At 30.6% G+C, this 15,652-nt stretch overlaps 1 protein-coding gene across 1 annotated transcript in view; it reads left to right on the forward strand.

Annotated features, from left to right (window-relative positions):
- The window catches only part of LOC124361718 (laccase-6-like), a 59,550-nt gene extending 44,303 nt beyond the window's left edge, over positions 1-15,247 (forward strand). The window contains exons 11-12 of the mRNA XM_046815644.1: positions 8,941-9,159; positions 13,627-15,247. Coding sequence (XP_046671600.1) covers positions 8,941-9,159; positions 13,627-13,874 — 467 coding nt within the window. The 3' untranslated portion in view covers positions 13,875-15,247. The remainder of the gene's footprint in view (positions 1-8,940; positions 9,160-13,626) is intronic.
- Positions 15,248-15,652: the final 405 nt, after the last annotated feature.

Below are 15,652 nucleotides of genomic sequence, written 5' to 3' on the forward strand. Positions count from 1 at the left end.
ATTCCTCGAACCCGAATCAACAAGAAATTCAGCCCTGCCGGAAGGATCACAATTCTTTCAATTCACTTATATTATAAATTCACAATTCTCTTAATAAAAATAAAAATATTCCTATAAATAATTAAACAATATAGGAAGCATCTAATAGATAATCTCCAAGGTCTATAATATTATTCCAATCAACTTGAATCTTTAATTTTCCAACAAATCCGGACTCAAATTTTGATAACGACAAATAACAGACATATGTTCTTTCAATTGAAAATGAATATTTACTTCTAATAAATTCTAAAGAGAAATTTAGATTTTTTGCAATGTTAAACCAATTTGATTTATTAATGTACAATCTCATCATATCTTCAGATGATTATTATTTTGCAGAAATGTCATCCCAATGTTTCTTTTTTAAATCTCTTTCATGTTGCATTATAAAAAGATCGAAAGCACTTTAATGTCCAGCCATCTCTATTTAGTAAGAAAAGATTTTTAATGAAGCTTTTGTAAAATGGCTCTTTTTAGTATTACATTTAGGATATTTCTCAGAAATTCTTTTAAATCCATTATTTTTTGCATAATATTTTATATAATTTGTTCACATTACCATTTATATTTACAGTATCTATAAATTGTGTTATTTTTCCATTAATTTCATCACAATTGCCTTTAGATCTTTTATTTATAGCTTCTAACTTTTCATAGACTTCTGTTGTTAAATCATTTACACGTTCTTTATGATTCTCATATATTTTGTTTAGTTCATCAAACATTTTTATATGATTATCTAATTGCTCTTTTACAATAACACCAAACGGATTTTGTAAACCCATATTTATTAAGTAATAGTTTTTTGACAACTTCTTTAACATCATTACCATCAGTCAATTCGTTCAAAAACACATAAATGTCCACAGATTGGTGGATATTTACAGTCTTGAATTTGAGAATCGTTATAATAAATGCTTGATTTTTTCAAATATTTAATTCTATTGGTGGTTTGTCCGCAATTCTTCCATATGAATAAAAAAAATGCATTTTTGTCATTTTTATCATAGCAAATCCAATGCGTTCCACTTCCATCGATCGAGTCTAAATTCATAATTCCATTTTAAATTTCTTAAACTTTTCAGGTAAAGTATCTCGCATGAAAACTACTCTTAAATATTTAAACTTCTTACAGTTTTTTTTAATTCTCCGAAAGTTGATGTTTAATTTAATTTCCTTAACTTCATTTTTTTAATGTTTTATTTAATATAATTCAAAGTTCTTTCATCTAATCGAAAACCTGTAACATCTGACTTTATATCTAACCAATTTAAAATATTTCTAACTATAGGAATCACATCTTTTTTACAATTGGAGGAGCTTTTCTAACATATGGAACAACATTTTTAACAATTGGAACACCTTCTCCAAAATATAATAAATGTTTCAATAGTCCGCAATTTCTAAGTTCTTAAAACTGTTTATATGAGAATTCTATTCTGATTCCTTTATTATTTTTCTTGTATCTTCGAGTTTATTGTATTGTCTATTTGTTGAAAATATCTCATCGTTTCCATTTTTTAATTGATTTATTTTAAATTGAATAATAACAGCTATTTTCTTCTTCAAAGCGAATTTTATTTTATATTTCTGATTTTTGGTTAAATCTAACTTTCGTCCCCATTTGTATAGTTAAAACTTCAAATTCTCTTCGATGCCCATTCCTAATTTTCTCTTCAAAAACATTGCTTCAGCTGTTGGAAGTGCAAGAAATCTTTCACTTAAACTATTATCGTTTGATCATCTTACAAATATTTATATGCAATGTGCCTAGAATTTGTATCTATATGTTTTGTATATAATAACGTGTTCCATTGCAGCTTTTCATAATTTATTTATACCAGGATCTCCTCTTTTCATTCGTTTTTCAAGTTTTGTCCCAGGAGCCTGGTACATGTAATTCAAAAGAGTAAATTGTTGATAAAATAATTTAAAAGTAAACTGCCTTCAGTCAAAATTGGAGAACTTATTTGAGGCAAAATTCGTTTAAAATACTTAATTTCATCGGGTTTTTCAATCATTTCATCTAGTTTGTTCAAGTTTGTTCGAAATAAAATCTTTAATTTCTTTATTTCCATTCAAAAAATTTTTATTTCAAGCCTTTTCGTGAGCATAAATATAATTATTAATTCAATCAACTTTTGTCAAATCATCGATATATCTGTATTCAATCTTATTATCACTGTATTTTATTCCACCAGACTATTCAATTTGATCTTTATTTTTCCAAATTCGTTTAATTAAATTCATATATTTTTTACTTTTACTTGATTTAGGTTTTTTAGTTGAAGGATCATTATTTTTATAAATTGAGTTAGATTTCCATAAAATTTCAGTATAATTTTTTAAATCTTCTTCAGAATATAAATTAAATTGTCTTTTGGTACATCATTATTTGTTAATAATCTCCACAATCCTTGATTATCTTCATATACTTTTTCATTAATAATTATCTCATTGTGTTCGAAATTCACGGGCTAATTTACAATCATATAACTTTACTTTTTTCCATCCCTATACAAACTAAATTTATCATCCTTTGCTCTAGGAAGAAACTTTCTACCAATTGGACCAAATATTATATCCATTGTTATAGAACTTATTGGTTCAACTATTGTAGATTCTTCAATGATTCTGGGTATAATGGTGTTGCATATCGTAATTTTGGCAATTCAAATTCTTCTACTTCAGATTCTGGAATAGAAATTTGTCAGGATCAGCAAATTGTCGTACACATGAAACTACATCCATCATATTTTGATTTAAAACATTTTAAATATTGCTCTCAACATTTTTAATTGCAGAAGTACATGTTGATTAATTTTTTTAGTAATTTCTTGTTCTTTTTTATCAGTTCTGCTCGGTTCTTTAAATTCTTTGAATAATTTCTTTTGAATTTGATCAAGTGTGTTTGCTTCTTCCGAAGTTATGTTAGCCATTTATTTATAAAAGATTTAAAACGTAAAACCATCGAGATTATCACTCGTTTATACGCTAGAAAATGTATTAAAATATTTACCATTGTTAGGCTTCAAAGTTAGATTAACAGTGTACCGATTGTAATAAATAATAATTCTGGGGTAACTGGATTACCGGTGGAAGGAGTAGGCCCAGATGAATGATAAAGGCTGGACTGTACAATAGAGGATGCTATCGGCGAGGCGCGCATCGCAGATGGCAGTGTCTGATAACGAAATTGAGAGGTGGGGTGAGGTATACGTGCCGTACCTCCGTCTCAGTTAATCGGAAGTGATTGTAACGAGTAGATTAAATAGTGCTTAGAATAAATCTTTTGCTAATTGTCATCGAACCTGCGGGTAAGTGAACTTTTTAACTAGAATCCAGTCAATATGCATTCTTAGTTATTTTGGAATTTTGAGAAAGAGATATTGTACAAATTAAATTTAATGGGAATTTAGGAACTTGTCCTTTTGATCTGTGCAATATAAAATTTGTTGGTGCAGTGAGCACATGTATATAATATTTTATGTAAAAATACTAAAAGAGTTTTGTGGTTGTTACAGATGCTTTCAGCAATATTATTTTTTTGATTTATTAAATCTCTAATACTGAAGAACAATTTTGTAAAGTAAAGTACAGAAAATTAGTAACAAAATAAAAATTGAATTTTGAAGATAAATTAAAGTGAATAATTGCCAGATCAGATTAGAGTGTGAATGTTTGAATTTTGAAAATTGAATAAAAGACAAGCTGTAAGAACTTTGTACATATTGGAAGTGAAGAATATATTACAAGTTTGAATTTAATCCACTATATCCATCAAGAAGTTTTTATTTTAATTTTAATTCCAGTTATTATTTTTAAGAAGTTTTATTTTAGTTTGAACTTTATTTATTTCAGAAGATTTACTTTTATTTTTAAACCTACACAAAAGTTTATTTTTAATTTCAAAGCTAACCCCTCATGTGCCAGTCAAACGGTACAACAGTTAAAACTCCATAATCCTCTTTCCAAATTTTATCACATATCTCATTACATTGATCAAAACACATATCAGAGCTAACAAAACTATTGAAAATCTTTTTAGTATAGTGATCATCTTGCTTAAAAATACACAACACATTCAAATTATTTCTTATAACTTGTTCGTAATCTTTCTAGAAACATTGAGAAAGATAAATACAACATATATTTTTATGACGAGAAATTACGAAATAAGCTTTAATTAAATCTTGATTTTATAAATACAAAATCTAAAACGATTAAAGAATATGGTTTACGTTCGCTTAATGAAACTATATCCTCAGAAGCATTATAAAAATATAATATCTTTTTGCTTAAGTTTTCTCAATATTTTCAAATCTTTCTTATAATTTTTTGTATGCGTCTTGTTCGTAAGATTTAATAAAAACATACAAATATGAATAAGGAATTAACCTATTGTAGATGAAATTCAATAACAATTCTTCCACTTAAGCAAAAAATTAACAATCTGATTGGTTGATCTTTCGTGTATTGTTCAAATGTTTGTAGTTTTATATGATATTTTTGTTTTAAAAATTTCTTTATTTAAATAGAAAAAAATGAAACTGTTTAAGTTAACTCCAGAAAACTAAATTAGTTTTATACTTAGAACATCCTATTCATTTGGATGAGTAATCGAATTATTTTATTGGTTTAAGAGGCTTTTATTCTGATAATTTTGTGATGAATATTAGTGAAAAATTTCATTATGATATAGGATTTAGTGAAAAACTTAACAAAATATTATGGTTTTAATAAAGGATATTACACATTTTATCGAATAAAAAAGTATCTTTAAAATTAACTGAAAACATTCAAAATGTCAAAAAAATTTTAAATGTAAACCGTCTTAAAAAAATTCAAATAACATTACATGTTAGAATTGTTTTATCGTCAGTAATATTTGAATTATTAAGGTTTGAACAGGTAAGAACTGAACCAAATCGAACATATTTAGGAAATAAAGCTGCAAAATTTGGACCGTTCGATGTAATTGAAGTACACTGCAATCTTGTTGAACCAAGTTTAGAAAATCATTCCGAAGTTGCATACAAAGAATCTGAAATTTTGTACATTTTCTTTCCAAACGTTGCATTTGGATAAAAATTAGCGAAAACACAAATGAAATCGATTATACTCCAATTAGAAAAATATTAAAAGAATTATAAAAATTGTTCTAAGTGTTCAAGACTCTGAAGAAAATTTGTTAACAAATGACAGTGTAACAACTGTTTATTTGAGATTTAAAAAAGAATCTTGAAAATTACAAGAGGATCGATTTTTTACCCACACAAAATCTGTAACTACATATCAAGATGGGTCGATAATGATGATAAATTAACATTCGAATGCCTAAATTCCCTGCCGTGAAAATATTCAAAAACACACTATTTTCATTCATGAGTCAGGTCTTTATTAGTTAATTCTTCATTAATCAGGAAATCATTCTTTTCTAATATTGGATCAATCATGAGTAATTATTGGAATAATTATTATCACCCCAATGAATTAGAGAATATATTTACACTTCAATTATAATAATGAGTAACACTAGAATAATTACTTCATATAAGTATTATACTCAGAGATGGAGAAATTATTATTGTGATTTGATAAATAATATCAGATAAAAAAATATCATATATTAGGACCCCGTAGAAAATATCGAAGAATCACTGTTTCATTAATAAATCTGAAATATATTCTTTCAAATATTGATGTATAATAAATTATGATCACGATGAAGAAAATTATTTCCTGAGTAATGAAGAGAAGTAATGATTCGTTATATGATCAATTTAATTATAAAAACAATAATATATCTGATTATTTGTTTAATAAGTGTTCAGAATGATTTAAAATATATTGTTTTAAATGCAGTCGATCATAAATATAAACAATATTTAATGAACATTTAATGATAAAAATATTCTCATAATTATTGAGAATAATAATGATTTATGGTTTAAAGCAAAAGATGTTGCAGATATTTTACAATTAAAAAATACGATACAAGCTATTATTGAACACGTGAAAGAAAAATACAGAAAAAAACATTTACAAAGGAATTCGCGATTTGCGACTCCCTTCAAACTTTCAAGAAAAGACAATTTTTATCAATGAATCTGGTTTATATGCTTTAATTTTGAAATCTAAAAGGACGAGGCAATCATTTTTCAAAAGTGGGTTACAAAATTAGTTATTAGTAAATTTGAAGAATATAGATAGACACAGAAATTAAAACGAACAAGTAGAAGATAGAATGAAATAACACAGATTAATATCTGTAATGTTTACATGAATTTTATTATTTTCTAAGATCATGAAAAGAACCCGCGAATTAAAAATGTAAATTTATTTATTTTTATGATAAATTTGATAAAACTCTTGAATTACAATACTTTGTTTTTAAATGCTTTTCCAAGCAATAATACATATGGATATCTCTCCCATATGCGCAATGAAATGGTTTATAAAACATTTCTCTCATACATTCTTTACAATATGCTTGATTTTTATCTTTACTATAATGCCAATTGTGAAATTTAGAAATATTCTTGATTTCTTTACAATGGGTATATTCTTTATCTTCCTAAGCAAATTTTTTCCATTTTTTCGTATAATTCTCTTTCATATTTATTATGATAATCTTTACAAATATACTCTAATACGTCTTTTCTATTCTTATATTTATAAAATACATAAAAATCTTTAAATTCTGGACACTTTGCACATTTCTTTTGAGTTTCTGTTGATTTACAAAAAAGTGTTGTACATAAAATTAAAATTGTTTCCTTTTTGAGTAAATTTAAAGAAAATTTCTCCAAATGTCTTTACTTTTACTATCCAAATAATGAAATTTCAACAAAAATGCTTTTAATTTACAGATGAGTTGAAAATCATAGATGAATTTCGTCTTAAAAATATTGATTTTCCATTCACTTATTTAGATTTTTAACGATTTTTCATTTGATTTAAAACATTTTTCATATATTTTTAATAATCGTTCATTCGAAATCAAAGCTTTTCATTAAGATTTTGAAATTTACTTACATTATTTTTTGAATATTCATTAAACAGCTTAAGGGGGTTCGGCTCAAATTTAGCAAAAAAAATTAAACTTTTTTTTTATTTGTGAATTGTTTTCTACAACTCTTTACCTTTAATTTAACACAAAATTTCATTTAAATAGGATGAGTATTAGTGGTTTTATTGATATTTTAGTTTGTGTGCATTTTTTACTGGTACCGTTGGTTAGCAACCTTGATTGTGCTCTTGAACACACTTTATATAATACACACCTACTATTTTAGGTTATATTGTTTGTTTTTGCTGTTGGCAACACTGGTTACCTTCAGTTCAGTTAGAAAAAGAGTGGGCACTCGTCTTAGGAAGTTAAAAGAAAAACAAGGAAACACCAAACTTTCAGACGGTAAAAAAATTGGCGGTCGTGGTCGTTTGACTAAAGTTATTATTGATGAGATTCAGACTTACTATGGTCTGGCCATTCTAATAAACACAAATAGTTTAGTAAATATGAAAAGAGCTATTTGTGTTACCTATTTTCATCTTGCAAGCACTGACCAAGAACCAGCACATGGTTTGTGCCCAAAAGACACTGACACATGGTGTAAATTTAGAAAATCTGAATCTTTGGGTACTGACTACAAACATAGTGACCACACTCACCTTCCTCCTACAGTTATGGCAGAGATAAAGCCCATTTTTTAGATATTTATCTCAAGAACATTTGTTGCGGAAGTGCCTCCATGGTAGAACACAAAATCCTTGCGAGAGCCTGAACAGCATAATATAGAACCTTTGTGATGAAGAACACACTTGACTTGGGAATTTATGAAGCCATTGCTACCTTCAATCATGGCAATATCACAAAGTGTAAAATCCTGAGTAAATTTGGTATTTCCCCTGGCCCAATGTGCATAAACACAATGAAGAACTTTGACTTGACCCGGATTAAAAACGCTGAGAAAGATATGTTGGAAATCGAGAAAAAGTGCCGGAAACAGCGAGAGATTGCTAAGAAAAGACTAGAGGACATGTATGAAGAGCAGGAAGATCCAGACAACCCTTCATATGGACCAGGCATGCACTAAGGTACTTATGTCACTGTGGTTAAATGATGTTTACTAGCGATTTTCCAAAAAAAACAGATTTTTTACACTTAGGAACAATTTTCTCCTGAACTACTTGAGTTATTGCATTTATTTTGGTTTTGTTTTGTTATTTACACTACAATGAACAATATGAATGATGGGATATTCATTATTTATGCTACAATATATTTTTTATTAAAAATAAATTTTAATTTTGAATGTTTTTTCAACATTTTTTTGGTTAAAATTAAAAATGTATTATTTTCATTTAATTCAAAAACCCATCACTTAAATGTTAGGTATAAGGATAAGGATCAAATTATAAAAAAATTAGCTTATTACCTCTAATGGTTTTGGAGTTGTGTGTGTTCCTAAGTTTGTGCTTTTTAACATGGAAAGGATAGGACGAGCCGAACCCCCTTAAGATATTAGAAGCAAACCTGAACAGCTACATATTCGGTTATTTTACATTCGAGATTTACTGTTTGATTTTACGGATTAGCTTATGGTTCATTAGACAGTAATTTACTTTGATTTACGGACTGTCCCAAAAGTGAGCCAGGACATATGTTTCAGGACATAAGTTTAATTAAACATATGGTCCTTAAAATGCTAGGAAACCAAAATTAAAAACTTGGCATAACTAACACATAAGTTTATTTAACAAACATTGTCCTTATTGTTTTTAATGAACTAGTTCGAACTAGAACTAGTTAAAAGGTACTAGCAGAACACCAAAACAAAATGTTAAGTGATTCAAAGCATTGAGATGAAAAACAATCAGATATGATGGTTACAGGTGTATTTAGAGAACAGGATCATCCCATCCACATGCACGGCTACAAATTCCATGTAGTTGCCATGGGAACTATAGGGGATAACGTGAGTCTGGATTACGTGAGGGATCTGAATGAAAGGCACCTTATACCGAAGAAACTAATCAACGCTCCTGCCAAGGATACCATATCTGTGCCTAATGCAGGATATACTATCCTTCGCTTCAGGGCTAATAATCCAGGTGACATTTACAATTATTTGAACTTTTATACATAACATAACGTACTAAGATATTAGAAATAAAAAATGTACAAGTCATGGTCAGTTTAGTACACAAACGCTAGAGAGTAACACCCCCGTTTGATTCACTAAAAAAAAATAATATGTAATTTACTCATTTGCTAGGTAAAATTTTCAAAGTTTTTTTATTAATCCTGCTTAAATAAGGTGAAATTGCATCGCGAAAAAATTGCAATCCCAGAATTAATAAACAAATTATTATATTTGGGTTACATGTCCTAATTAAGTAAAGATGACATTTTACGGGGATCGAGATATGTAGTTGTCCCACTGATGGAGCCGTGGAATATTACAGGGTTCTGGCTGTTCCAATGTCATGTCACTAACATCATGTATTGACTAACATAATTATATGTTTGAGACATGTAGTTGTCAAACTGATGGAACCGTGGAATATTACAGGGTTCTGGCTGTTCCACTGTCATGTCACTAACATCATGTATTGACTAACATAATTATATGTTTGAGACATGTAGTTGTCCCACTGATGGAACCGTGGAATATTACAGGGTTCTGGCTGTTCCACTGTCATGTCACTAACATCATGTATTGACTAACATAATTATATGTTTGAGACATGTAGTTGTCCCACTGATGGAACCGTGGAATATTACAGGGTTCTGGCTGTTCCACTGTCATGTCACTAACATTATGTATTGACTAACATAATTATATGTTTGAGACATGTAGTTGTCCCACTGATGGAACCGTGGAATATTACAGGGTTCTGGCTGTTCCACTGTCATGTCACTAACATTATGTATTGACTAACATAATTATATGTTAGAGACTTGTAGTTGTCCCACTGATGGAACCGTGCAATATTACGGGGTTCTGGCTGTTCCACTGTCATGTCACTAACATCATGTATTGACTAACATAATTATATTATGTTTGAGACATGTAGTTGTCCCACTTATGGAGCCGTGGAATATTACAGGGTTCTGGCTGTTCCAATGTCATGTCACTAACATCATGTATTGACTAACATAATTATATTATGTTTGAGACATGTAGTTGTCCCACTGATGGAACCGTGGAATATTACAGAGTTCTGGCTGTTCCACTGTCATGTCACTAACATCATGTATTGACTAACATAATTATATGTTTGAGACATGTAGTTGTCCCACTGATGGAACCGTGGAATATTACAGGGTTCTGGCTGTTCCACTGTCATGTCACTAACATTATGTATTGACTAACATAATTATATGTTTGAGACATGTAGTTGTCCCACTGATGGAACCGTGGAATATTACAGGGTTCTGGCTGTTCCACTGTCATGTCACTAACATTATGTATTGACTAACATAATTATATGTTAGAGACTTGTAGTTGTCCCACTGATGGAACCGTGCAATATTACGGGGTTCTGGCTGTTCCACTGTCATGTCACTAACATCATGTATTGACTAACATAATTATATGTTTGAGACATGTAGTTGTCCCACTGATGGAACCGTGGAATATTACAGGGTTCTGGCTGTTCCAATGTCATGTCACTAACATTATGTATTGACTAACATAATTATATGTTTGAGACATGTAGTTGTCCCACTGATGGAACCGTGGAATATTACAGGGTTCTGGCTGTTCCACTGTCATGTCACTAACATTATGTATTGACTAACATAATTATATGTTAGAGACTTGTAGTTGTCCCACTGATGGAACCGTGCAATATTACGGGGTTCTGGCTGTTCCACTGTCATGTCACTAACATCATGTATTGACTAACATAATTATATTATGTTTGAGACATGTAGTTGTCCCACTTATGGAAGCCGTGGAATATTACAGGGTTCTGGCTGTTCCAATGTCATGTCACTAACATCATGTATTGACTAACATAATTATATTAGGTTTGAGACATGTAGTTGTCCCACTGATGGAACCGTGGAATATTACAGGGTTCTGGCTGTTCCACTGTCATGTCACTAACATCATGTATTGACTAACATAATTATATGTTTGAGACATGTAGTTGTCCCACTGATGGAACCGTGGAATATTACAGGGTTCTGGCTGTTCCACTGTCATGTCACTAACATTATGTATTGACTAACATAATTATATGTTTGAGACATGTAGTTGTCCCACTGATGGAACCGTGGAATATTACAGGGTTCTGGCTGTTCCACTGTCATGTCACTAACATTATGTATTGACTAACAATGTCCCATGATGGAACCGTGCAATATTACGGGGTTCTCCACTGTCATGTCACTAACATCATGTATTGACTAACATAATTATATTATGTTTGAGACATGTAGTTGTCCCACTTATGGAGCCGTGGAATATTACAGGGTTCTGGCTGTTCCAATGTCATGTCACTAACATCATGTATTGACTAACATAATTATATTAGGTTTGAGACATGTAGTTGTCCCACTTATGGAGCCGTGGAATATTACAGGGTTCTGGCTGTTCCACTGTCATGTCACTAACATCATGTATTGACTAACATAATTATATTAGGTTTGAGACATGTAGTTGTCCCACTTATGGAGCCGTGGAATATTACAGGGTTCTGGCTGTTCCACTGTCATGTCACTAACATCATGTATTGACTAACATAATTATATTATGTTTGATACATGTAGTTGTCCCACTGATGGAACCGTGGAATATTACAGGGTTCTGGCTGTTCCACTGTCAAGTCACTAACATCATGTATTGACTAACATAATTATATGTTTGAGACATGTAGTTGTCCCACTGATGGAACTGTGGAATATTACAGGGTTCTGGCTGTTCCACTGTCATGTCACTAACATCATGTATTGACTAACATAATTATATGTTTGAGACATGTAGTTGTCCCACTGATGGAACCGCGGAATATTAAGGGGTTCTAGCTGTTCCACTGTCATGTCACTCACCTCATGTATTGACCAACTAATATTAAACGTTTGAGACATGTAGTTGTCCCACTGATGAAACCGTGGAATATTACAGGGTTCAGCCTGTTCCACGTTCATGTCACTAACCTAATGTCAATATCAACTAATATTATATGTTTTAGACCTATAGTTGTCCCACTGATGGAACCGTGGCATGTTTCATGTCACTAACATCATGTACTGACCAACTAATATTACATGTATGAGACCTCTAGTTGTCCTACTAATGGAGCAGTGACATGTTACTTGGTTCTAGTTGTTACACTGTCATGTCACTAACATCATGTACTGACCAACTAATATTACATGTATGAGACCTCTAGTTGTCCTACTAATGGAGCAGTGACATGTTACTTGGTTGTAGTTGTTACACTGTCATATCATTAACATCATGTACTGACCAACTAATATTACATGTATGAGACCTCTAGTTGTCCCACTGATGGAACCGTGGCATGTTTTATGGCACTAACATCATGTACTGTCCAACTAATATTACATGTATGAGACCTCTAGTTGTTCTACTAATGGAGCAGTGACATGTTACTTGGTTCTAGTTGTTACACTGTCATGTCACTAACATCATGTACTGACCAACTAATATTACATGTATGAGACCTCTAGTTGTCCTACTAATGGAGCAGTGACATGTTACTTGGTTGTAGTTGTTTACACTGTCATATCATTAACATCATGTACTGACCAACTAATATTACATGTATGAGACCTCTAGTTGTCCCACTGATGGAACCGTGGCATGTTTCATGGCACTAACATCATGTACTGTCCAACTAATATTACATGTATGAGACCTCTAGTTGTCCTACTAATGGAGCAGTGACATGTTACTTGGTTCTAGTTGTTACACTGTCATGTCACTAACATCATGTACTGACCAACTAATATTACATGTATGAGACCTCTAGTTGTCCTACTAATGGAGCAGTGACATGTTACTTGGTTCTAGTTGTTACACTGTCATGTCACTAACATCATGTATTGACCAACTAATATTACATGTATGAGACCTCTAGTTGTCCTACTAATGGAGCAGTGACATGTTACTTGGTTCTAGTTGTTACACTGTCATGTCACTAACATCATGTACTGTCCAACTAATATTACATGTATGAGACCTCTAGTTGTCCTACTAATGGAGCAGTGACATGTTACTTGGTTCTAGTTGTTACACCGTCATGTCACTAACATCATGTACTGACCAACTAATATTACATGTATGAGACCTCTAGTTGTCCTACTAATGGAGCAGTGACATGTTACTTGGTTCTAGTTGTTACACTGTCATGGCACTAACATCATGTACTGTCCAACTAATATTACATGTATGAGACCTTTAGTTCTCCTACTAATGGAGCAGTGACATGTTACTTGGTTCTAGTTGTTACACTGTTATGTCACTAACCTCATGTACTGACCAACTAATATTATATGTTTGAGACCTGTAGTTACCCCACTGATGGATCCGTGGCATGTTACAGGATTCTGGCTGTTTCACTGTCATGTCACTAACCATATGGTACTTGGCATGGCCATGGTTCTGCAGGTAGGGGAGTACCATGAGATGCCTGACACTCCCCCTAACTTTCCGACTTGCGGCAATTCTCTCTACGATCCTATCGCTCAAGAACTGCGGAATCCACTCCATTCAGACATTGGAGACATTGTTGTCCATTCCAATATTATTTCTATGCTGGCGACATGCATTACTATTCTATTCTATCTATAAATAATTTACTATCCAATATTAGTATATTTATGAAGCGTTTTGAATTCAGTCCAATGTGTTTTTTAAAATGTGGCTCCACAATATTAAAGAAAAGATTTCCTTTATTTACATTTTTGATTAAATTTGTTGTTATCTTGCGATTTTTTGTTATTAGCTTAAGAACACTTTTATTGGATATTAGTTTTACAGTAATTACTAGGGTATTAATCATATTTAGTTTATTTTTGTTCATATTTTGAGATTTTTTACAATTATTACATTTTATTCTATTTGCTTATGCATAGAGGGTACTTACCAATAACTTAAAACAGTTTTCTTCCACTTGGAAGAAAACGGTTTTAAGTTTGAACTTTGCCTCTATAAAAGAGATGTCTCATTTCATGTATGGAAAGAAGTACAGGATTGAATGAAACTTTAGACACTTAAAGACTTCAATAGTCAAACATGTTTTTTGGATATTGAAAATAATGAAAAACAAATATTATTTGTTTGGATTTCACATCAGTTGAATCTATTTAGCTTATTTCCAAAGGAAACAGTAATTTTATAATAAATAAACAATAATTTAAAGGTTATACACTATAAATCCAAAGGGTAAGTGTATATAAATACAGAAGTTATTCTTTGTATGAAATGGATGGGATGGAAATAGAAACGGAAAAATACTTATACAAATAATACATTGAGAAATAAATTCACACAAAGATATGTGAATTACTACGTGTTATTGTATTTTTTAATGTGAAATAATTTTGCTGATTTTAAAAATTCCTTGGCGTTTTTTCTATACCAGTAAATGTGAGTAAAATAATTTAAAACTATTTTGAGAAAGGTAAAGAGAATAACCGAGTATGATAATTATGTTTATTAAAACTTTTGATAAATAAAGCCCAGTAAATGTTTCGGTATAAATAGATTTAACTTACATGGTATGTTCTTCATAGCAAAATTAACTTGAAATTAATTTTATACCATGCATATTTTGTACAGGAACATATTTTCTAAAAATGTTGTCTTTTAGAACGAAAAACATGCATTGCTTATTAACGTAATATTACTTATTTTTGGGAACATTTATATTTCTTTATTTTATTGCATTTGAACCCTAAATGTGTAAATTAATTCAAGTTAATCAAGAAAACGTGACTGTACAGCAATGACGAGACCAATAGCTATGTCAGGGGCTGAGGAGGGGTAATTGATTTCTAGTCTGTAATGGAGAGTTCTGAGATGTGACAGGTTCTCCACACAAACTGAGACTTGACACTGTTTCAAACTACCAAGAATTGGATGCCAAGAATATTCTCGTCTTAGATTATTACTGTTGTACACTTACTTGTTTGTGGGGAATAAATTAAAATACTTACGAGAAATGATTATTCACACATTGCATACCTTCTCCCACATACAGTGTAATGGAAAGAATGTCGTAGTTAGATAAATTATTTAATTGCCATGATTTGATTTTCAATGGAAATATTTGTTTTGAAATTTCTTTTAGTAGTGGTTTTGGAAAAATTTCCTTTGTGCATGAGTGTGATATTTGCGTGCGTGTTTGTGGAAGTAGGTAAAATTATTTTAATTTTTACATATTTTTGTTCCTAAAACAATTTATGGTCAAAAAGCCACATTTCTAAAAGATTACTCTAATAATTGTTAAATATTTATTGTTAAATGATAAAATTATTTTATAAATGTAAATATTATTTCGTTACTCAATAGTATTCCCTAAAAATACATTCAAAACATTAATTTCTTTACAAAAGCAATAATTATAT

This window comes from Homalodisca vitripennis, chromosome 5 (genome assembly GCF_021130785.1).
Source record: "Homalodisca vitripennis isolate AUS2020 chromosome 5, UT_GWSS_2.1, whole genome shotgun sequence".
In the NCBI taxonomy this organism is placed as follows: Eukaryota; Metazoa; Arthropoda; class Insecta; order Hemiptera; family Cicadellidae; genus Homalodisca; species Homalodisca vitripennis.